Source organism: Aythya marila (genome assembly GCF_965140915.1).
Source record: "Aythya marila genome assembly, chromosome: 2".
Lineage (NCBI taxonomy): Eukaryota > Metazoa > Chordata > Aves > Anseriformes > Anatidae > Aythya > Aythya marila.
Genome location: NC_139043.1, coordinates 132,984,484 through 133,009,320, shown reverse-complemented (window position 1 = coordinate 133,009,320; position 24,837 = coordinate 132,984,484). Strand labels below are relative to the sequence as shown.

General features: G+C 45.2%; 1 protein-coding gene across 2 annotated transcripts; it reads right to left on the bottom strand.

Annotated features, from left to right (window-relative positions):
• Positions 1-1,628: 1,628 nt before the first annotated feature.
• On the bottom strand, positions 1,629-21,999 carry ESRP1 (epithelial splicing regulatory protein 1). 2 transcript variants are annotated; one of them, XM_082752707.1, is made up of 13 exons: positions 21,867-21,999; positions 21,515-21,643; positions 20,585-20,698; positions 17,976-18,090; positions 11,055-11,153; positions 10,886-10,940; positions 9,037-9,147; positions 8,815-8,947; positions 8,684-8,726; positions 7,082-7,383; positions 5,813-6,031; positions 3,820-4,018; positions 1,629-2,201 (listed from the first exon to the last, which is right to left on the bottom strand). In XM_082752707.1, the coding sequence occupies exons 1-13, from the start codon at positions 21,996-21,998 to the stop codon at positions 2,029-2,031; spliced, it is 1,824 nt and encodes a 607-aa protein (XP_082608833.1). In that variant the 5' UTR covers position 21,999; the 3' UTR covers positions 1,629-2,028. The 2 variants fall into 2 exon arrangements, with proteins under 2 accessions (XP_082608833.1, XP_082608834.1); XM_082752708.1 differs by having other exon boundaries at positions 3,832-4,018.
• Positions 22,000-24,837: the final 2,838 nt, after the last annotated feature.

The window sequence follows — 24,837 nt, the reverse complement described above, 5'->3', positions numbered from 1 at the left end:
GCTAGAAGAGTATTAAGAAAAGTTATATAAAGAACGGGTTTCTGGTAGAACACCAAAACAATCCTTCCCCCAAGCCTGCCACCTAGGTTAATTACTGTGTAAAAAAAAATAAAAAATAAAAAAAAGGAATTGGCTATTCTAAAGCAACCTGACCTTGTAAAACTTGGGCTGTAGAGCATTTTGGCAGCAGGTCAGGGAAACTTTCCTCATTGCCATAAATATTCACTAGATAGATTTACGAGCCATTGTCCGATCATTAGCCACCAGATCAGTTTTGCTTTTTCATGTATGTGCATTTAAAAGCACCACTGAGTACAGAGGGTACCCCTGCTCTTCCCTACCACATGTTTAACATATTTTTTTTGAATTAGATTTCAGAACCCAAAAACTCCATTTAAAAAGTTCTGATTGTTACGTGAAAGGGACCCACTTGCTCATTGCATCCTTTACAAAGCATGGGAACTTGCATGATAAAACAAAACTCATTTCTCTAACAAAATATCAGCTACAAGGGATCACTGCATCTATTGGAGTCATGTAGAAATTGTCTGTAGATCAAACATTTACATTGGACAGAAAAGCAATATCCAAATAGCAAACAGGTGTCATAAAATGGAAAGAAGCCAAGTTTACTCCAGAAATGTTACCATTAAAATAAAACAATCACAGGTACTTGTAATTGCTATAAAAATTGCTCCAGAATTCTGTATTGTTCTTAGGGAACAACTGCTGTCAGACAGGCATACAAAAAGGATATTTTGACCTGGGACTGATCAGTCTGCAGCCAACAGATGTCCACAGCTCACGCAGCCATTGATGGGACTTGTGTGGGATCCCCATTCAGTGAGGTCTCCGTTGGGCTTGCTGCTTAAACTTATTATAGACTAGCCACTGCAGATTAAGACACCCAAAACGCCAAAGTCACACCGAACTATTAATGGCACTGCGTTCCCATGATGTAAGAGCTATTATTGAGAAACTTGTTGTATATTGCCAGTGCAAGTTCTGGAATTTTATTTTATTTTTTTGATCTTACATGAAAGAGGCTGAGTTTGGTAACATGTCATAACCGTAAGACACATGAAAGCATTATAGAAATTAACTTTGAGTGAAAAACACATTTTAATGAAAAAACAGGCAGCTCACAGACATACTGGTTTAGTTTAGTTAGAGTAGTTAGAAAACTTTGGTTATCTTACAGGTGCTACAGAGTCCGTACTGCTCAACAACTCCATAAGTAGCTATTTGGACCCTTCTCCAGAGATAAAAAGCTCTCGCCTGAGCCTGATTGAAAACTTGGGGTTCTTTTCTCAGTTTCCCTGACAGTTGAGGAGCAGTTTATGGCTTGTAGGGAACGTGGCTCTTTCCAAGGCCTTGTGACTGCAGAGAACAAGAGGTACGAAGAGTCTTTGTTCTGCAGAAGATGTGTAGTTTGTGCAGGAGAGCCAAAAGCCTTTCACAAGAGGTGTTCATGAGGTCAGGGAGAACGTATGCTCCAAGGCACGTGTTTCACATATGCATCCAATACACATGTTTCAATGCATTATTTTCATAAATAAGTAAACAGAATTTTCACCATAAAGGTCAAATGTTACTTTATTACAAAAAAAAAAAAAAAAGGGCAGGATTTCAGGAAACATTATAAGGCAAGACCCCAATCCACCCCTTCTGAAAGGGGGCCAAGGGTGTCTTTGTGGACCCAGGCAGGAGTGTCCATAATCAATTCCTACCAAGGGCACAACGATGCAACCTAACGAGTTGAAGAGGCATGTGAGAGAAAAACAAAACCACAGAATTCCCACTGTAACCGTGCGACTTGTTTTAAAAAAAAAAATAATCATCACTACCTGAAATAGTCTAAAACTTGGGAAATCCCTAGATATCCTGGAATTGTTTCCCTGAACAAGATACTGAACAAGCTGTTCTTTGTAGCACAAACCTTTAGCATGACAGACAACGTTCTTTGGTGAGCTTTGTGCATTTGCTGCAAGAAGACTTCTTTGTTCCTGCTTGGTTTTCTCTTCTGCTTTACCTGGGGTAGTAGGCTGTGTAGTTCATGAAGAGCTGGGCCCCAGCAGGGTAGTACGCCGTGGAGGGCTGGAGTGTTCGCGGGTTCAGGAGCATGGATGGCTGGTACAGAGCTGCTTCGGTTGGCACAACTGCTGCAGGAGTCGGGAAGGAGTAGGAAGGGGGCGAAAGGCCTAAAGGGACAAACAAAAAATAGGTTAAGACCTTCAAAATCCCAGCATGTATATGTATGTGAATTCCATTAGCTGAACAGCTCTGCTGTAATTAAGGAGCTTTCACAGGTTTCTCATTTGCTTGCTCATCACAGAAAATAAAGCTGGGGCACTGCTATGGGCCTGACTGCAAGACTAAAGTGCGTCCTTCTACCCCCAGTCAAAAGCAAAGGGCACTAACACAAAAATCAGAAACCACCGATGGCTCTGGGAACAGGGTCTCTTTGCAGAAGACGACTTTGAAGAAGACTTTGCAGCTTCTCATGTTTGTGTGTTTTTAAACTGAATGCTAACAACACTGCACTTAGCTGCGAGGGCCTCATAAGGCCTCGCCTCTTGCTGAAACATCGTTAAACTGCCTCCTTTCCTATTCCTTTCCTTTTCTTCTCTAGTACCATGACAGTGAACGTATGAAAGTTTTAGATAGCCCTGAATAAGTGACACAGAAGTTTATTTTAAAGCAACAGTTAGCATCTCCCTTCATTGTGGGATTGGGCAGTGACAGAGCAAAAAGGGCTTATCTGAGGAATACATCACTTGCATTTGTATTTAGAAATAGGAACTCTGCCATCTAAGACTTCCCAAACTTTGGGACTTTTACTCAAGAACCTGTCCTAGGAGCTCTCAGGAGCTCCTGTCTGGGATTTGTCACACGTAGGACCACACACTGCAGCTCCCCGCTCGGATGAATCTCGCATTGCAAGAAGTGCTGGTCAACTGGAAAGCTGAACTCCTACAGATTAGCTGAAGGTCTACTCACAGCTCAGGAGGAACCACACCCAAGAAATTCACTGTCAGATTGGGAGCTCTGAGGAGGGTTTAGAGAATGTTTCTTAGAAACGCCACCATAAACAGTAATACATGTGCAGAGAGAAAGCTCCTACTCTACTGCCTTACCATTTATTATCTTGGAAGCAAAGTATTATTTTTCCCCTAGGCTCAGATTTATACAGCGTGCATGTTTACTAAGTTAGCCCTTAAGCTCTTAAAGCATCTTCCCCAAACATTTGTCTAGAAGTCCCTGCTCGTCCTAGCAGCTCTGAGGAGCAGAATTGTACATGAAATTTGGTCTCAGTTTCTCTGAGACCAAAAGGATGTGTATTTTACTCCCAGAGTGGATTTGGTTTTGTACAACAAGAGGATAAGCTCCAAAGGAGAGCATTTCCAATGGTTTCTTGAATTAAGTTTGGGGATTGAAAGTGGAAGGACTTATCTGACACGTTCACCATGATGAAAAGTGTAAACACAAATCAGTTTAAATGGGAAACTGCTCTTTAAGCCTTAGGCAGTCAAATCACTTTTCAGAGTCATGGCTCACCCTAGCCAAGTTCAGTTTCAAGAAGGGGAGGGGAAGTTTGCTACTGGAGAAGCAAGAGGAATTTGAAAGTAGTCTTTCAGTCGTAATAATTCACAACCAGAGGGAAAAATAATGACTGCAAGCTGCTGATTTATCACGAAAAGGCCTTATTTTACCACCCCCATCTGAGACTCCTTTCCAAGAACCAGAATCAGAGTCAAGCAGCTCCAACACCTACCCGCACACAGCGTAGAGTATTGGCAAGACGCATGCAAAACTTACATGGTAACTTACATGGTGGTGGGGACAAGCCATTTCGATTTAAAGTGCCCCCCATTAATACAAAGTTAATCTCCTCAGCAGAACACTGAAAGACTTCAACATATCTGTCCTTCATTGTCTTCTTGTGACACTTCTGTGCAGCCAGAAAAGCTCGGTCTGCAGATTTCATCTGAATAAAAGCATCTCCCGACGGACGTCCCTATAAAAAAAGACAAACAGAAGTGTTTCTGGAGCTCCCGTGAAGTAGCAGCATAATAATGATTTGTCCTGTTAAAAACACTCTTCAGCCATAAAAATATTTATCTCCAAAGCAAAGTAGACTCTTGCAACTATCAGCTAGTTTAAACTCTCCCTGAAGTTTCCCCACTACTTCTGGGGAATTATAGTCTACCTGGTGCATCTTACGGGCATCCTTCCAACTTGTGCTAACTTAACTGAGAAAAGAAATGCAGTCAAAAGCCTATTTTCTACTTTGTTAATGCCAATATGGGCTGGAATATTTTAAAATGTCACTAGCCTAAGGCTAATCATGTAGATAGGCTTGGTGTGAGCTTGCCAAGAAGAAAAATTAGATCCTTGTACAGGGCTGTAAGTGGGTGGGATACACAATTAGGAAGAGTCACTTTAGCCACATAAAGCTGACTTGAAGTAGCCAAAACTGGAGGTAGAGATCTGAAGCCAGCTCTAACTTAAGTTCTGGGCCAGTTCTTCTAGTTTCTGAGGGAAGAAAAACCATAGCACCATCCTTTACACGCTTGTTTATGATTAGAGGGTTGGAAACAGGAGTGGTGGGAGTAGTGAGAATATTCAAAAAGATAAAAATCAAGTAGTTGGGCAAAGCAGTACCTAAAAGAAAGGTGACAGCTTTGGCTTTGGGCAGGGATGGCTGATCGCTCTCAGGACTACACACACACTCTTCCTCCAGGTTCTTTCATTACTGCTGACAAAGGCTGACGCTAGCGTAAACAATTACTTGTGCTTTAGCATCTGCATTTTTTTATTTGTCTCTTCCAGACCTGCACATTCCTCATTATTTTTCATCTCTGACTTAGATATGGCTAGGTCAAGTCCTCACAGACACAGAAATCTTAAGACAGGTGCTGCAGAAACTCTAGTCCCTTCTCTCTTCCCATGCTCCTCAAACAGAGAAGTTTTACTCTAGGAAAAGGAACTAGTTTGCAGCCGCAAGACAGGCTTAGCATCACTCAAAACAGTTTTAGAAAAAACATTTTTATACCACAGCAATCAGCAGAGCCACTCAAATAATCTCCACAGAGGATGAGGAGCTGCCTTCTCCTCCCCTTAAAGTCACAAAACTATGCAGATAAACAAGGAGATCGCAACATGTGCCTTTGTCTAAAAGGTTTTGATAGAAACTACCTCCAGGAAACAGCGTCAAGGATGAATCTATCTACATGTGTCAGTGAGCCACTTATCCACATGCTTAGCCATAGCCATTTGAGGAAAGCAGCACCACAGTTCAGGAGACTTGAAACTTCAGCTGTAGTTTTAGACTTGTGCCATAGGAAATCCTTCCATCTCAAAGAGGCTGCAGTCATATATGGCCTTAAATACACCTGAGGCAAAGCCAGGGGCAAAACACTCTTTGGTGAGTTAATGTTGACCAAAATTTCGTTTTTAAAGATATGCCTCGCATGAGAGGATTTATCAAGCTGTTGAGCAGGACTCTTCAGTTTAAGCAGTGCAGGATCACAGCTGGTGCTATAGGAGCACCTCTAGAGATTGTGGCTTAGCTTTAGGCACGTGGGTCTCAGCGACAGAAACCACTCTACAGCAGATGCAGCAGCTGTTACAGCGTGGTTCAAGTAAGCCCATCTATTATCAGTTCATTTTTAGAGGAGCGCTGGAGGCCAACTGATGTCATTAGTGTCAATCCCAAAGGTTCTCCCCTACTGGTGATGCTATCATCAGGAGGAGCCTGTAACGCACACGTGCAGTTAGCAGGGTGTCCAGCAACGTGGCGCCTACCAACCTGGTGATTCAGCACCATGTGGACGCCGTGGGTCCGAATATCTGTAGAAAACTCCCCCAAGAACTCCAGGATATCCTCAATCGTGGCAGCATAGGGAAGGCCACGCAAACGTATGCAGTCTCTGACGTTAGTGGGAGGCACGAACTGCTGAGGTAATACTGGAAGAATAGGAGGCGTTGGGAGAGGAATGAGAGGCGTGGAAGAGTACCTGTTCAGCACCTGTGCAAGACAGAAAGAGGTTACAAAAAGCTTCCTGACTTATTTTTCAATGCATGGGATTGGTGTTACATCATTTTCAGTCTGGGCAGCATTTAAAAAAGAAAACAGTGAGCTAGTTTCTGGGCTTCAACCACAGCAGCAATGCTTAGAATTCAGGCACGTTGCAGACAGTTTTTAAACTCTCCAAAATAAGTTGGTTCTTTTTTTTTTTTCTTGGAAAAAAAAAAAAAATCACTTGAACCATAATGCAACTCTCAGAAGATCTAGAACATGAAACCGGTATTTCTACAGCAGTTTTATTGTGAAAACATCCTACTGTCTATATAGTCATGGGGCCATTTCTACTGAAAAAGTTCTCTCCTCTATGTGAGATACTTACTCTCTAGGTGAGTCTATGAACTGGAAACATGCTTCACTACCAAACAGCCTTGAGGTGCAATAGCACATCAGGTAACACGGGTGGTGTCACTGAGCCACAGTATTAGAAATAAGGGAGTCACGCTGAGATTTGAGTAGTCTTAACAATAAAAACCCCACCCAGTCAAGAGCTTACCAGCTATTTAATCGCTTGCCTTTAACCATCTTTGAACAATATCAATATTCAATTACACAGGTGTCAGATGCTTTTGCTAAACGAAGAAGTTATGGGATAACTACAAGAGTAGCAAGTTACAGCTATGTTTTCTCACTTACTGTCACCTTTCAAATGAGGCATCAAAATCTCAAATTTACATGGCTCTACTGCTTTACACTACAGATGCTGTTATTATCTATAACTGCAGTTTGCAAGAATATCAGAAAACCAAAAAAAAAATCAAGGATTCTTTCATACACACTTATGTATGCATATTTTGCATGTGTGTGTGTGATTAAGAACATTCATGAGATCCTACATGCAGAGGGAGCAAACCCTTACAGAAGTTTGGACAGTACCCTTTCCAGTGAAAGTTGTCACGAGTAAAAGGAAGAACTTTTTGTCGTGGCCAAGCAGTACTTGCTGACACTACTTAATGCCAAAGCAGGACTAGAAGAAGCACATTTGCCACCTACCTGCTGAACTTCTGCTGCAGTGCTCCTGAAGAGTTCAATGTACCTTTTTCCCAGCAAGTCCTTGTGCTTTTTCAGCGCGTTCTGCGCGTACTCCTCGCAAGCAAACAGCACAAAGGCATCCCCCGTCGGCCGGCTGTCAGGGTAGGTGACGAATAGGACTCCCTCCTTCCCTCCTGTTACAGGGCAGTGCTGGCCAAAGAACGTCAGCACTTCTTCCGTCGTCACGTTGAACGGAAGGCCTCGCATCCTGACAATCACTTGGTTTTCTTTCGATAGGAACTGTGCAACCTCGTTGGAAGTGCCTTTAGCAAAAGAAGTAGAGAAGCACTCAAATTTAGGCAGCTCCATAAAACCCTGAGAGACTTTGGCATAGCTAACTTCTCCTCCCTCTCCTAAGACCATTTTAAGACCATTTCTGAGCAGAATTCTCCTTTCTGCGTGAGTACTGCCTCCACTACTGTTCACCTCACCCTTTTAACTTATACATTTGGCAGGCTTTGAAGTCACAATATATAGCAATCAAGTTCCCGGACCCTTATGCTTGGAAAGAAAGCTAGAAGGGCATGTTGAAGACAGCTCAGGAATTTCATCCTATCCTGAGGAAACTGCCAAAGTCTGACAATTCTACTTCCAGCACCTTTAGAAGACCATTATGCTCATAGATATAAGCCTACACTACCCTATCCAGATCTACCTGCTAACCAATTCTGCACCTCAGCACAGTCCTTTCACTTACAGCTAGCGTATTTTGCCAAGCTGATATACAAAACAAGTCTGGTAGTGTCAGACATACAATTTTCCAGCATTAGCAAGCAGTGCTTTTACTTTGAATGGTGCAACTATTACCAAATCTATCAGTTAGCCATCTATTCAACAACATAATAGCCTCTCCCACTCCAAAACCTTAACTTTAGATGTTCAGTTAGTCATCTACAGCCCCCAGAACAAATTTATGTTAGGAAGCAAGAAGGATTTTAAGCCAGTATTGTAGGTACATAACAGCTTATTGGATCTTAACTCAAATTCTGTACGCTTGCAGTCATAAAGGGAGGGTGGCAGTCTGGGGGAAGATGAGTAGAACAAGCTTTGCAGTATTTCAATTCAAGGTTTGGGAATAGTCCCCTTAAAATGGAGTATTTCATCTAAAGTTTCCCCTTTAGTCAGAATCGAAGATTTCATTTGAAGAAAAATCAGTTCCATAAATCCCTTGTTATTTACGCTGTGATATCTGTTTGCTTTTATGTGCAAGTCTCCACAGCAACAGCAACAGTCCTGTTTTGCAGAAAACCAAAACCTGAGCAGTTTTTTCAATCAGTAACATTTAGGTCCCCTTGTTCAGGAAGATTACCTTCTGAACAAAACTCACAAGCAAGATCACCTTGTTTGATCAAATCCTTATTTAATAGGCTGCTTGAAAAAAAGAGGTGGACAAAATTCATGGAACAGCTTGGACTGCCAGCAGAGTACCTAATTATCACCCACCGGTTACCTACTTGATCATGGAAAGAAAAATGAAAGACCACATCCAAGAGGAGCCGTTTACAACCCCAAGTTGCAGATAACGATGGAACAAACCCTCCCTTCTTATCCCCTAAAAATTACCTCCTGCAATTTTAAGGAAGTCTTCACCTGTTGCCTTGTATACCTAACGAAAGGGAAGAAAGGAGAACACGTGACTGACGTGCAATTTGCGCTCCTGTTGAGAGGAGGCCCTCAAAGGCAGTGGCACACACCTCAATGTAGCGATTCCCCATGTGATGCTTGTGTCTCTGCAGCGCTAGATCTCTGTGCTCTTCACTTACAAACCTCACGAGAGCCTCCCCATTCCTCCGGCCCTGGGCGTTGAGGCAGAGTGCAGCGCCTCCCCTGAAAGATTCAAGTCAGAGAGAGGAAGAACTCCGTGACTGGAGCAGGTGAAGCACTACAGAGGGAGAGAGAAGTTCTTGGCTACTAACTTGGCAATGTTTAAGCCTTTGAAGAACCTCGCTATGTCCTGGTCAGACGACTGCCAAGGAAGTCCTCTTGCTCGAATGACAGCATTGTCATCCACAAGCTCCATCTTGCTGCTGCAGGCACCAAAAGGAGAAACAATGCTCGTCACCGACACTTCTGTGACAAGCCCCTGCCCGTGCTGGGCAAGGGGGAATCACTGCCAGGGCTTCCTGAGACCCGTGCCCAAAATCACAGCAAACAGCAAGCCCTGCTGAGCTGCTCCTTTCCCAGCTCCCCACCACGCTTGCCCCTTGAGCTCTTCTCTTCTCGAGCACATTCCCACTTCACTCTCCCCTCCTGACACACCGATGTTTTGTGCTTCCCCGTTGTGTGAACAGGGTTAGTGCACTACAATGGAACACTTGCTCTTATTTTGGGTAAGTAGAGCTTGAAGCAGAGCCGTGCTTGTAGTGTGCCAGCATGCAAGGGCCACTCGCAAGCTAAGACCAGATTTATTTCAGGTTTTACTTCACCCAAGGAGTTTAGCCTGAACGTTTCATGTCGAGGCCATCACTGTGCTGCTGGAGACTTAATATAGCTCCAGGCGACGTCAACTGCTTAGCATGGGAATAGCTCAGCCACAGAGAGCCAGATTTAATTGGTCATTACCACAGTCCCTTTTGTTCTCTTGCGTGTTAAAAACGCCATGTAGAACAAAACACTGACAACAGCTACCCACGGCTGCTTTTAGGGCTATTGGAAGGCCAGGTTGTGGCACAGAGAGCACGGGATTGATTAAGCAGCTGCCTCCCCTCCTACAAGGGTTGTGTTGTGCCCTGCAGTAGGAGGGTCATGGCTTTGGTTGTGTTTTCAGTTCTCACGTGGCCTTTCCTGTAGGAATCTGTCCAGAACTGCTCCTCACAATCCTGTACTTTAATACTTTGCCTTAATAAAATAAGCAATTGGTGCATGTGCCAGTGCAAATAAAAGAGTGTTATCTTCTCTGACGACATACCCCTATTGTTGAAACGAAACCCATCAGCTTCCACTTATTACCACAAATAAGACGGGAATCTTTTACCTCATCACAACATTTCATTATTGAAATGGAAAAAAAAAATCTTAGAACACTGCTAAAACAAATAGCTGCCTGAACTAATCTCACTGGATACTCTCTGCCAATACTGTTGCTTTTTTTTTTTTTTCTTGCCTCTTTTTGCTCAGAATCATTGCTTCCCAATATCATCTACCACTATGAGAGTTCATTAATCTGGAGGAGGGAAGTCAGTACTTGGGACTAAGTAAAGTGAGGAAAAATTTGTATTTATCCATGGAAAAGCAAGATTACGTTTTAAAAAGTCATCAAGCATAGATGAAGCTTTGTGTTTAAAACATGTTTGGGAAGAAGACAATCATCATAGCTCAAGCAATTTACTGGTAGCAGTCTTTTGTTTGGCACTGTATCTTTATGGAAATGCATCTTCCCTATGCAAGAAAAAAATCATCATGATGTATATTCACTAACTGTGAAGCAAATCGCAGGAAAAGCTTAGGAGTTGATACTAAAAGGGTTACTTCTGCAAAAATGCAGAAGTTCTTTATTCACAGGAGAGCCCACTCAACACCCATTATATACACTTATTAGGAGAACCCAGAACTAACAGCACCTAGCAGGCTACAGCTTCCTTGCTAGGCTTCAGTCCTGCATCTGATGCAGTTTTCTATCCCCCCTTTCCTACTTAAAACATCTAATTTACTTCCACAGCAGTGGCAAGATAAAATAATGACAACATCTATTTGCAGATTAGGAATGCAGAGAAGTACTATTTAAAACAGTGCCTTTAGAAAGAAAAAGAGCGAGATGATACATACCAAGGCCCACTTTCAAATTTGTAGTTCACTCTTTCCGGATCTGAAAACTTGTGATCTAGGAAACACGGTACAAGTTATTTCCTTTTTCCTCACCATACAGAAACAAATAAACAACAACAACAAAAAACAAACAAGCAACACAGAAGACTAGTTCATCACAGTCACTTACTGTATGGTTCAGATATTAGCGTTAAAATAATCTTCCCCATATCTTCAACTTGAGAGGCTCCATAGGGAAGCGCTGAACTGTTCTTGTCAAGATTTAAATCTTTATGCTGGAGTTAAGTCAATCATCACAGGATAGATTTCTAATTGGTCTCCTACTTGAGCAATGAGCTTTCATGTTATCCTTCATGGTAAGGTGCTTCTCAGGGGAAGATTTAATCCATTTTCCTGCCGAGATGCATCAGCTGCTCCGGGTTAGCTGCTGCCTTAGCCTCTAACTACTGCCACCTGCGGGAGTGTGAGGTCACTCCAGAAAGTGTCTGGGGACACGAGACCCCATCATAAGGGCATACATATTTAATTCAGACATACAAAATGCATGAGCATAAGACAGATCCAATCCTGCATGCAGAAGAGACTGGTGTCCTGTCCTCTTTAATTAAGATCTTTAAGCTCTAGAGGAAGATCTGGGGAAGGAGGAGAAGCAAACCATCAGCTAAAAACTCTAAAAATAAGAGGACATGCCACATGTTTTCTAAACAGGTAAATCCCAAAGTAGAGTAGCTATTTTACCACTTTGCTAAAATTCACAAGCAGCACCTGGTCTAAATCTTGCCTGTTAGAAGGTACAGGCTGGGCTTTGTGCTCTCCTGCAGCATTAGGAGAATCAGGTTTAGAGTTCATCACTGAAAATCCAAGAGACAAAGCAGAGTCCCACAGCCCACATATTTTCTGATCTGAAGGGTGTTGGAAGATGATAGCAAGGAAAAGCTCTCCTGTCAACAGAGAGCAGAAAATGTTGTCTTAGCCTGTAGACTGACCAGATACAAATCTGTGCTTGAGGGAGACTGATTTAAGTTACAGGTATCATTTTTTCACAAAATTTTTAAAGTTCACTAAGGTATCTCCCTCCCCCCCCCCCCATTTTCCTCTTGTATTTGCCCCTCCCTGTAGCATCAAACTACAGAACGGTGAGATTCCTTTTACCTCTGCTCCGTTTATAACGCCAATTTGTATTGGCTTTCCCAAGGGTCTTTTCCATCCTCATCTCCTTCTTTGAAGAGAGAATGTTTAAGAAACAAACAAAGCAAGTCAGCCCCAACGCAGTTTGAAGTAGGACTTATTTTGTTCTCGCGCCTTATCACTGCACAAGATATCAGAGCAAAAAATGTACGTGTTTCCTAAACAGCGAGACCTATCTCGGCACGGCTATGCAGCAATGCAAGGCATTCAAAACAGACAAACACACCAGTTACTCACCCGCATTTCCACACAAGCACACAAGATGCATTTCAAATGCTCAGAGTTCTGCACTTTGGACTGAAGAACAACTTTTGAGCATCTCAGGGGTGAGGGTAAAAGTGTCATAGTCTTCCCGTGACTTGTGGGATGACTGCAAATCACTCTGACAAAAATGATTTATTTATTTTTAAATCTCAGGACAAGCCATCAGTTAATGCTCAGAACACTTAAAAAAAAAAAAAAATAATAATAATTTCAACTGAACCAAACTCTTCTTCCACGGCAAGGAAAGGAAAGATGCAGCACTAAAATTTTGAGACCGATTTGATTTTGAGACTTTGCTGGTTGTAAGTGTGCACTGAGTACGGAAAGTAAGAGGTTTGTGCTTAATCAGCTTCAGATGTTCTTGTAAGAAGTGACTTATATTTAAAAAAAAAAAAAAAAAAAAACAAACAGAAGTAAACTAGTGATCTGCCAACTCCTCCACTGAATATTGTCTGCTAGCCATTGCCATCACCTTCCCTTCCCAGCATCTTTGGAGTAAACTAGTAAAAACACTAAATGGCTTTCTTAAAACCAAGCTAAAAATCCTAAACGAGCCACATGAAACAACCCCACAACATGGTGTAAGAGACTACCACCAGTAATTATGGCAACAAGGAACGTTTTCATTGCACTCTCTCTTCCTAAGCCAAACACCCAAGCTTGTCTCGCCCCCACAGCTGCCTGGGAAAAGCTGGTGTGTGTGTGTGGGGAGTGCTGAAGAGAAAAATAATCCACAAGCAGGCTGCCTTCATCCCTCTCATGGCATCTAATCAGCAGCACGCAGATGTTTCTGGGCACCTCACGTGTCAAAACAGAGGAGGGCTTCTCCTCCTTCACCTGACACCGGCCCCCTGCAGCTCCTGGTGCTTGTGCAGAGCCTCTGCCACCCACCCGGGGAAGGAGAAGCTGCTGAAAATGCAGGAATTAGAAATCTGGAGAGGAAGAGGAATCAGGCAGCAGTTTCGACAGCCACTGGGACAAGGGACAGGTGTACGTGTGCACACATGCAACAGCTTGGCTGTGAGGGCAGGCTGTCACAACGAGGAGACACTTCAATACTTCCCGTTTGCAGAGCCAAGGATCCCTATCAGCGATCAGCTGCAGGAGGTGGGAACGCAGCAGGGTGAAAGGGGAGGACACTGAAGCGAGGCCATCACACAAGGAAAACAAAACAAATTCCCCCTCTCTGTTTGTATTCTCCTCGGAAAACCTCTCACTGAAAATATTGAGGAGGTAGTTCCTAAAAATGCCCCCGTGCCTACAGAAATCGCTGCCGGGTGTTGAGAAGCAGGGAGACGGTTGTGCAAAAAACCTTCCAGAGTGATACAAACACAGTGAGAGGGGAGGGAGAAATTCATCAACATCAGTAGGAGTGAGAGGGGAGAGATTGCTCACACCTCTGCCTCTGATTAGCTGCAAGCAAGGCTTTTAGGCAAGATGGGAGAATAAAACTGATTGCTTTCTGCACATGGGAAGGAGCACGTTTATAACAGCCTCAACTAAGTGAGAATTTTAATAAATGTGTCTGTCCACAGGCAGGTGGACCTCTGATCTGGGGCACTGGAAAGAAAGGATGCTTAAAAAATTAGTGGAATAGTGGAGATGCTTGAAAAATTAGTGGAATAGCCTTTAAAAGAGAATCACCACTTGTTATATGAAGGTATACGAGACCACACATGTGTGTACACCGATATTTAAAGCTTGTCCATCCTAGGCAATTAGCAAAAAGAGTTGAATTCAGTGGATAAATCTAAGCTCACATTTAAAGCATTAGAAAAATGGACTTGGCTGTCTAAAGTTACTACAGGCAATACCAGGTACACACAATCCAAGTGAAGCGAAGGGCAAAAAGATGCACTCAAAAACCAAGCCAGGACAGGGAACAAGGATTTTCCTGCTTGTGCTACCACCCCTCTGTAACACTCAGCACGCTGAGGGGTGGCACATCCTATGTCAGGCTCATCTGCATAGCGTGGGAGACGTTTTAAACCCTGATTCTGTTGCAGCTTCACCTCCTCCAAGTGTCCTCCAAGCCTTCTTCCCCCACGCTGTCTCTCCCAGGGTCTCATCTCCTTTCTTAACCCTGGCAAAAGGCAAACTAACGCTCACTTGGCAGAGGTGACATGAGCACGTTACAGTTATGTTCTGCACCGATGCTTTTCCCCCTTTATTCTGATCGTAATCTTCTGCTTGAAGAGACTTAAATCTCTTTAAATACTATTTTGATTAAAGTAATCTGATATTACCTGGTTCCTGGGTGCTCCCACAGGATATACAAATAGCAATGCACAAGATTTGTCAGGTAATACCCATTAATGGGCTTTTCATAGCCAGGGCTAAGTCCTGCTGGGTTTAGCTGTGCTCTGCACGGCGGTTTTCAAAACATCCAGGTCAAAAAAACAAGTTTCAGTATTGGAGAACCCAGATCTTATCCAGAGCATGAGGCAGACTGCTCTGGAGCCCTGCTGTGCTTCTCCTGACAACACCCTGCTAGCAAGGAGCTATCCTCACAGCCCCAGCTCAGAAGCAAGTGGAGCAAACCAGAGACCGGAGGAAGCAATAGTTATTTGCCATTTAATGACTTCTGCACGCCCAATCTTGAGGCAAAGGATGAGTCTTCTGCAGACCGAGTTACGAACAGTCATGCAAGCTTTGTTCACTCCACCCTGGAGGCACTCACAGCAGTGAAAACTGGCTCAGCCAGCTTTGCAAATCAAGAAGTGCAGCGAGTATGGGAGGTACAGAAGGTGCAAGAACAGCCCTGCTTCTTTTGTGTCCTTACACAGGCTTCGAGAGATTTCAACAGCACCAAGTCCTTTCCTTTGCCAGAACACGATCGTTTCTCCCAGCTTTTTTTGTTACTCAAAATTTCTCATAGTCGTCCCGCTTCAGTCAGCGTTGTGTAAGAGGAGCAGAAGACAGCCTGCCACGAGACTGCCTCCTGCACCGAAAACCTGCTGGAGACCTTACGTTAGGAGGCAGCGGCAGAGACAGCAGTTAAACTCGTCTCAATTCTTCCTCAGCCTCCCAAATGCGATGGCATTTTAGAGACTGCCTTACCTTGCATTAAAAGAAAGGAATTCTTACTTTCTTTGAGGGCAGGGGCACAATGTAAAGTTTTCACCTGAACTCTTAGATTTTTAATGGTTTCATTCCTATACACAATTTCGAGTAGTATGCTGAAGGATTAAGTCCCCAAAATTCTTTTTAAAGGAAAACTAAGTCAGCAGGTTATTCAGTTTAATGTCCCTGTGTTCCTTTTCACCATCATGCAAAGAAGGCAAGCACTAAGTATACATCCAAGCACCAACTACCCAGCGTTTGACACCCCGGAATATGCCTCCTGAATGACTGCAGCAGGAAATTATTCCCTCTGATTGCTGGGAACCAGGGAGCACATTCTCCACCAGCCTGTAATTTGTTGTTTAATCAGACACTACCAACCAAAATAAAAGCATCTGAAAGCCTGCTAACGACTGAAGTGACTGCAGACCAAGGGCCAGCTTTCCCACAGCTCTCTCACCCCACACACGTTTCCTCCCATTGATCCCAGCCCTCTCCTGCCTGGGTCAGGGATCCAGGCACATGAAGGGACTTGCCCAAACTCATTCTTCTGCTCCCACCAATTTGTGAATGCAGATCTACACCTCTGCTCTGTGCTCAACCCCCAAACCAAACGCTAACAAACCTGGTCGCTTCCTGCAGGAATAAAGAGATCGGGCAGGCTCTGGCACTAACCTGCAGCTTCCTTTCAGCTTCATCCACCAGCTTTTATTTTCTTCATCCATCCATCTCCCTTTCTCCATCCACCCTCCCCATCCCCACCTCGGATAGGACGCTTTTCTCTCAGCCTCCTCTTCGCTACCTAACTGTCTTCGAAAGAAGGCAGCTGCCTCACTTGAGGGGAAAAAACCACTAGGCACAAAGCTGCTTGGGCTAATCCTCAGACTTAATCACCTGCTCCAACCAAAACTTTTATTTATCGCAAGCATTACATGCACGCACAGACTCTCCAGGTGCAATTAAGTTAATCTCCTCGGTGTCAGGCTGTGTGTAAATCGGTACATCTCAGCAAGGTGAGGGGAAAGAAAAATTAGCATATTGGGCAATAAGAGGAAAACAAGTATTTTACTTCTTTGGCTCTGCACCCTTCTTTTCCCAAGCCCCTGCGAGGGCTCCCAAGCAGTGTGGGGTATGGACAATTAATTCCAGCCACGTTGCATAAACACAGCAAGTTTACAAATAATGCAGCAGCAGTTACAAAACAAGACAAACCCCAAAGATAAAAACAGAATCAATTCATACACACACCCAAAGAGAAGCAGATCGGATCTAAAATTCACACTCAAATTAAGATCACTCAGCCCAGCCAAACCTTCAGGACCTTGGAAGAAAAACTACCTGCAGTTAGCAACCAAGACCCAGGTGGTACTGGCAGTGGGGTCTGCTCCCCTCTCCCAGCATGTAGGGAGTGCACGGTCATTGTACCTTAACTGCCCAGTGACCCTTCAGCTGTCTGTGATCATACAACTGTTTCCACAGCAGAAGGAAACAGGCACTCACATGGAGAGAAAGTAAAGGCATCTCTCTGAAACAGCTGAAGTAGCTCACTGCCTTTAACTTCTCCAGCTCATGTTTTCCATCAGAGCATCCCCAAGCAATGTATTAGGCTTTTTAACACTTTTAGAAGCCCCCATCATCTGGTTTCTAGACTATGCAAACACTTATGTAGAAAAAGCGAAATAAAAGTCCACACTCTTCCACTTAAATATACCACTCTGCTTCAGAGTAGGGGGAAAAAAAGTGATTTCTGCCCCTTTGCTAGAAGATATGCATCCTAATTTGCAGATGACGAAGCAGAGCAGACAGCCTCCAGCATTCAACCTTATAATCAAGCACACGCACAAAAAATAAAGCCACAAACTAACAGAACAGACATCGATATTTTATGCCCCTCTCACTACAGATACAAAACCCTGGTGATGCTGGTCCTACAGAGAAAGGCTACTGTAATTCAGATGTCACATAATTTAGAGTCTGAAAAATGCCAGTTCTTAATGGCAATCACTCTACAGATGCAAGAAGCTAGTCAAAGAAGTTATTAATAGCAACTTATAATTCTCAAGATCCTTTATCTCTTCTTCCTCTCTCTGAGGCTGGATACCACGTACACCAGCAGCATCCCTGCCTTTGAATTAAAGGCTAACTACCCATTCACATCAAGAATAACCACTCCCCCTCCTAACAATGAAGATGAAGAGGTCTCCCAACATTTACTCTTACCTAAAAAACCTAAAGATTTAATTAACCAACACAGCAAGCAAGCTCACAACTTTAAACTCAGGATTCACACCAGCGATTTGAATAAATATGTCACATTTAGCTGTGCAGTTTAAAGGACAAGTATAAAGGTAGTAAGGAAAGCATACAGAAATCAAGAAGAAACAGGATTTCCCCCCATGGCACCACGCACTCTCGTACTTTTTTTTTTTTTTTTATCTTTGTGAGAAAGCGCCAAGTCACTCATTGAGGTTATATCACCCCTTAACAGGTGTTGCAAGCATTACTCACACATCTTTGTCCCAAAATCCAGCCGAAGCCGTAACAGTAGCAGGCAGCGTCTTTGTCAAAAGGATACATTCTGTCATGGCCGCCACATCCAGCTTGCCAATATCGGGTGAGCCAGGGCAACACTTCTTGAACTCTTTCCGCAAGTCAAAAAAGGAGTAGAAGCATTCAGGCAGTAAGATATTCTGTAAAAGCACAAGGTACCGACTGTCAGCTGGGGCAACCATCTTCTGCTTTGTCTTTACATACTAAACTTCCCAACTATTTCCTTACAATGGCTAGAGGGGGGAATAAAAAGACAACAAAATACCAAACCAAAATATTTCTGCTGCAGAGCAGCTCATATAGCTCCTCATAGTCATCCAAATATGTTTATCAACTTGTTTTTTTTGCTTAAGCAGCTTCCTCTCTGTGATTTAAGAAAGAAAAATGTTCTTTCTCACTGCCAGAGAAGAGTTTGCTGTCATTACCAGTGCCTCAAATCCAATATACACGTAGGAGAGCAAACGCGTGCTATTGCAACATTTATCACCAATTCCTGGTTCCAGCTTTTACTGCAAGAAGCCAGAGGGCACTCGGTTCGGTTTACAGAGCCAAGCAGATTTTGCAAGACTAGCAGAAGATGTCTTGGTTTGCAGACAAGGCTGAGTTTTCAGAGAGCAGTCACACTTCAAATATTTATTCCCTTAAAAAAATAAAATAAACGGAGCAGATGAAGGTTTGATGTGGTGTAGAGGTTATCAGTCTATGCTTGGTAACTGCTTTAATTACGGCGCATGAAGCCAGGAGCAAGCCCATTGAAAGTGTCAATAAACCCCTTTTTGCCCCACAAGGACATCTTTCACATGCTTTATTCCCTTCATTTGTTTCAGGATGAGGAAGAAGAAGCAGGGAAGTTATTTCAACAAACACAACCCCCCCTCTCCTCCAGACTTCCTCGCAGCCTCGGTGCTTGTGTTCTACTTGGCTGCCTGCAGTGCCTCTAAATCACGGAAAGCCCTTACTTACTTTCTGTCTAGAACAACTAGTTAGCATCTTGGCATTGTAACAGAACGGCAGCATATGTGGATGCACGCTTAAAAAGCCAGAAGAAAGAAGTTTAGGCTCCGTAACAAGTTCTGCTTTGAAAACAGCAGAGCTTATCTTAGCATACAGACAGGTGCATTAGGCAAACAACATCCTTTAAAGACAAACTTATGAAAATGCCGGCGTGCTCGCCAGGATTGCCTGCTCTCATTTTAGCACGGCTATTTTTCTGCTTCCATGAGAAGAGACTGAGTTCTGTACTTCACCGAGTTTCCCTTGAAGCAGTTGATATCACTTTATTGTCTGAATACCACGAGCCGCTAGGCTGGTTGAGACTGGGCGCCTTAAAATAAACACAGGCAGAAATCACAAGGCTATTGAACAGATCTGGATTTCCACAGTACACGTGCCACCAGGCTCAGCATTCGGTATTCACCAGAAAACTATTACAGGTCTCACAAGCATCTGATTTACTTGATCTATAGGCAGCACAGAGGAAGTTTCAAATTAAGAATTCGTAACCAAACAGAAGATTTCGATGACTCCTGTCACTGTGACTGAATATATAGAGAGAAAAAAGGATCCCAATCACTTGCACGAAATTAACTTAAATAAGAATAATTGTAGGGGTACTCCCTTCTTTTACCTACATCATTTAGCTGCATGAAAAACAAACAAACAAACAACTGTATAAAAACACAAGCCCATTCTAAGTGACAAAGCTTGTTGTTACACATACACAGGTCTGGTCACTATGAATCATGCTCATGGCTTCTCTGCTCAAGCTTTAAAGGTGTCAATCAATACTTATGGCACCAAGGAGTATTAAGAAACAAACACCCAATATCGGTTTTGTAAGAGCAGAGACTTGCAGCATTGCTCCTTCCAAGGCCAAGCAGCAAAATGATAGGTGCAGAGATCAGTAGCCGGTGGGGATAGCAGAACAGCTCTGCTACTGAGCCATGCATGTTCACAGCAAACCACAAGACCAGATTTTATTAATATTGAGGCAGTTAATTCAGGCCTGAAGACTCAGCACAGTGCTGCAACCCTATCACTAGTGAAAATTAGGCAGGAGCTCGTAACACTGTTGGCAATTTGGCAACTCTGAAGTTATGGAAAACTCTAGACTAGGGGACTCGTCATCGCTCAGCCTGCCTCATGCCACTGCTCGGCTCCTTACAAACACAAGCACCGCCCTCGCAGAGTCAACTGAACGCACGGAGACTGAAAGCTGCTAAAAGTGAATGTAAAAATTTCAACAGGCAGTCAGCCACCTTCATCACGAACTATTTGGCAACATTCCCAAAGTGCCCTTTTTTAAGCCCATTGTGGCTCGCGCAGCAGTACGAGTGTCAGATTTAGAGCAACCTCTCAGCGCACTGCTCCTTTCTCAAACACTTAATTCACAGTTATTCTTCTGATTTCACTTCTAAAAGCCTCTCTCAGGGCAGCACAGGCATTAGACGTTGCCCATGCCATCCACGTGGGCAGGCTCGTAGTCTGACAAGCATATTGACTGACGAGCAGTGATTGAATCACAGAGGTGTGGAGGTCTCCTCGTACTACGCATTTTAAAGAGAAGTCGATCAGTTTCGCAAGAAAAACATCCAGAGCACACCAAGAGTTGGACTTCAGTCAACTGCTACGTACCTTTTTGGAAGCTTCAGGATGCAGAACCTGCCTAATGTGCAGCTGCCCATCAGTACAGAAACAGAAGGAAGTACCCACACCAATGTTCAGCTCATTGCTCACGGACTGATTAAACTGAAAGCAGGAACAACAAAAGGCACGCATGTGAGAGATCAGAGCTGCTGCAGGAGGAAGTGTCATCAATCGGCAGTATTAAACCTGGTCAGCAGGATCACAGGGCTGGAACTCCTTTTTGAGAAAGCCTCTTGTATATTTGTTTCTTACTAGCTAAGCACATGATTACTCCCATGGTAATTAACTTCATAGGGAAATTGCCCCTTTTCCCCTTCCACCACGACGTGGCCACACACTCAGCCCACACCACAAAAATAATTCTTTTTTCACTTGCAAGAGCTCTGCAAGGAGACGTAAAGCTGTTTGCAGAGAGCTGGGGGAGCACCCAGGCAGAAAAAGCTCACAGACAGGGCATGTTGGATAGGAGAAAGACTTCCAGCCCTGCCCTTAATGAGAGCCACACACACCTCCCTGTTTATTTTGAGGCTTTGATACAGTCTCCTTCTTCTCAGAACAGATAAGTCACCATAAACCCAGCTTTTTTGAGGGGCACCTCCACTTGGCTTCCCTCCTACACTAAGGAAGACCCAGCCACAGCTGCAACTCAGAGCCCAGCAGGAGATGAGAGCTGGGCAATGCCCAACCTTCATCATCCTCTCAGGGTTCAACCCCACCTCCCGAGGTGGGAGAGCATGAGGCAAGAGAGAAAACCCCACAAAGGCCAACAGGGTCCAGGCTGCCTGGCCCATATGTGACTATGGTGCCCTGTGCCAGGCTCTGCTACCCCAAAAGTGAGTGGGGAAGGACAGTAAACGGATGCTAAGGTGGCTTCCACCTCCCACCACCGAGGGACTGCGGCTGGTTATGGGCTGTCACCTGTCTCAACGCCTGCTCCAGCGGCGGAGCCAGCGCCAGGCTCTCCACGTCCACCTTGGTGACCTCCTGGCACTCGGCAGTCAGCTCTGGGTGGTCGGGCCTGACCAGCACGTCGTGAGGGCACCCCAGCTCCAAGGAAAGCAGAGGAGGAGCGAGTCAGCACCCGGCCATGGGCTCCCTGACCTGCAACCCCACAGCCCTGCCCTCCACCACCACCACCTGCTCCAGTCTGGGGCACCCCCAGCCAGCCCAGCTCCTGGGGCACCCAGCCCAGCAGGGGCAAGGGGAGCAGCAGAAGCAGCTGGGGATGCTCCCACCTCCTCGTCCTCCTCCTCTTTTTGGGGGAAAATACCTCCTTCGTCCTCAGGTCGACCACTTTCCACAGGAGCTGGAGCAGCTCCCGCTCATCCGAGCCCAGCCTGGCCCCGTTGGTGCCCGCCGTGGTCACAAAGAGGATCACCAGGTAGTCGGGAGACGCCGTCATGGTGCCGCCAGGCAAGTGGAAAAGGGGGAAAAAAAGAGAAAAAAAGAAAAAAAGAAAAAAGAAAAAAAAAAAAAAAAAGGAGGGAGGGGGGAAGAGAAGAGCCCAGAAACTTTCCCTCTTCGGGTCGCTCCCAAGCCGGCAGAGCCCCCACCTGCAGCCGCGGCGCAGGGGGCAACCCCTTCCCTCCCCTTCCTTCCCTCCCCCCTTCAGCTGATCCCGCTCGGATCTGTAGGATCGGTGTCGTTTCCTTCCCGGGGGGAGGCAGAGGGCTGCCTGCACCCCTGGGAAGCTGGCAAATGGCTGCGGGCGAGTTTGGGGCCGCGGCGCTCGCTGCCCGCCCCCCACGTGGCGCAGGTACGGGGAGCGCTCACCTGGCGCCGCCTCAGCCCCGCCCGCCATGGGCGCTGCCACGTCCCGAGGCGGGCGGCGCCGCTCAGGGCCTCGCTTCTCCTCAGGGAGTGTGGGGGAGCCCTGAGGAGCGACCCCTCTGCCGCCCAAAATGTAGCCCCGAGTTTGCCATGGGGGGGGATCGGCCCGCTCGGCCCGCCCTCGGGGTGCTGCCCGCCGGGCTGCGCCTCGCTGTGGGGGCGGCGGGGCTGCTGGTTCCTTTTGGGACCCTACAACCGCACGATCCTACAACCACACAACCCCATAGCCGAGCCGGGACCCCACTCTGGCACCACATACAGCCGGGAGCAGCTCCTCAGGGGAGCCCCGAGCAGGTTCACCACAGCCGCGCAGCCTTCCCTCACGCAGCCTTCCCTCACACATACACGGGCAGAGGTGGTTTTGCTCCTTGTGAGGTGGTTTTGCGCTTTGTGACAACCTCCTCTTTCTTTCTTTCTTACGATTTTTTTTTGTTTCACTGTGAAATTTCTGTTTTAAACACGTGTTGATCAGAAAGCCCTTTTCCATTATGACAAGGTCCCCGAATGTAGGGTAAAGAAGCAACACTAACTTTCCCCAGTGAAATCCCCCAGTAACACTAACTTTCAAACCCCATACTTCTTTAACACCCTACTTGTGTGTTTCCAACTTCGCTGTGGTGCCCCTTCCCAAAATATTTATCAAGATGATAGCACATATCATACTTCCCTTCATCGCTGCTCCTGCTGTGGTGCAGCTCCGCAGCCTGCACCATCTCCTGCTACCCCGTGCACGTTTGTTGCTTTGGCAGCAGGGCTCAGGACACATTTCAGAAGCACTCTGGGGTTTGGGATCCTGGTAGCCCCCAAATGTTCAAGCACAGCTGGGTGGCCTGATCCTGATGCACTTCGTTGGGCTGCGGAGCGTGCTCCTTGCAGGGACTGTCACCAGGGCCCTGCTCCATGGTTTATGGGCTTCACTAAACAACCTCTGTGTGGTGGAAAGCTGGCTGGAGTCATTTTTGACCTTTTTGGTGTAAGACTTGGATAATGGCAGTCACTGGAACAAATTCCCGTGTTTAAAGGAGGTGGCAGAAATGTGCCATGCTAAGCTGGTATCGGGGACGTGAGGAGAGCATGTCAGAGCCCCCCATTTTCTCTGTGGATTTGTCTTCCAGCTTTCCATCCAGAAAGCTCAGACTCCTTGCCTTACTGCTACAGCAGGCTACCACTGCATACAGTAACCTTTTTATAGGTTAAACTTTACCCTAGAAGTATTTTTAGTTCCCATTATGTCTCTGGGTTCTTGATTAATCAGTATTTTATTTATTTGTTAATTTTTGAAGCCACTTACCACTAATTGCTCCTGTAGTGGCATTACCCTTTCTTTTTCCTTTTTCTTGGGTAACACATTCCCTAAAATGCCTGTTTCCCAGCCATGGTTCCCGTTCCACCCTGCCTCTTTTATGCCTTCAGTATCCGGTCTGACAGCATGCACCAGTCGGTCGGGTTCCCATGTTTTGCTGCCCGGGCTCCTGGCATTTCGGTTGCTTCTCCCTTGCTGTGCGTTATCCCCAGGCCTGGTTAAGCATAGCCCGTGCATGAAGTGTCATCCTCCAGATGACATCAGTGTTATTACCTACAGGAATGTACTAGGATGCTTTGGGGCACGACGACCTCCTAAGGTTCCTCCCAGCACCTTGCTGCTGTGTTTCTTTCCTCTCGTACGCTTTCTGTTGCCTGCCTTCCCACCATCTGTCTCACTTTCAGCCCCTTTGCTAATCTCCCTGGTTTTCCCTTTCTGGATTAGTTCTGTTTCCCCCCGCAGGTTGCTTTGTACCACTTTCTGTTTCAAGGCATTTCTGAAACTATTCACATTTTCCTTCCTGCTGAGAAGCTGGGTTTAACTCCACCTCCCTGACCGCAGCAAGAGACCTACCTATCTAACCACATTTTTATTACCTGTGTTCCCGAAGCTTCTTCCCCTCTCACCCATCAATCCCCTTCTTCCTTGTTTCTTTTGTTAATCTCCACATCCCACTTTCTCCAAAGCTTTCCTACAACCCCGTGAGTTCTGCACCTCCCACCCTGCTCTATTACTCAACAGGAGGGTCTTCAGCTCATGATACCACCTGCAACTCTGGTGTCCTTCCCATGGGGACCTGTGGTCCATGCCAGATCTCCCATGTTCCTATATCACTCTTAGGTTTTCTTGCCAAACACCAGTTTTTTAAAACTGTGATGGGACAATCAGCAGAGCTGTACCAAATCATTTTCTCCACTTTCATCAGTTATTAAATAGTGTCTGCAGATACCTCCATTGTTCCCTGAAATCATACAACTGCCTGCAACACTCAAGCACTGCTGCTTTACTGCAGCAAAGAAATGCCAACTTGTAAGCTCTGCCAAGTCCCAAAGCCAACAGCACTGTATTCACAGCCATCTGAATGTAATATAAAATGTAATACCACCAA

Coding starts and splice junctions, on each gene's coding strand:
- ESRP1 (XM_082752707.1), bottom strand. CDS start 21,998: ATGACGGCGTCTCCCGACTACCTGGTGATCCTCTTTGTGACCACGGCG. Junction 9,148..10,885: donor AAATTTGAAAGTGGGCCTTG/GTATGTATCATC, acceptor TGGTGCCTGCAG/CAGCAAGATGGAGCTTGTGG. Junction 2,202..3,819: donor ACCACCATGTAAGTTACCAT/GTAAGTTTTGCA, acceptor TTGTCCCTTTAG/GCCTTTCGCCCCCTTCCTAC.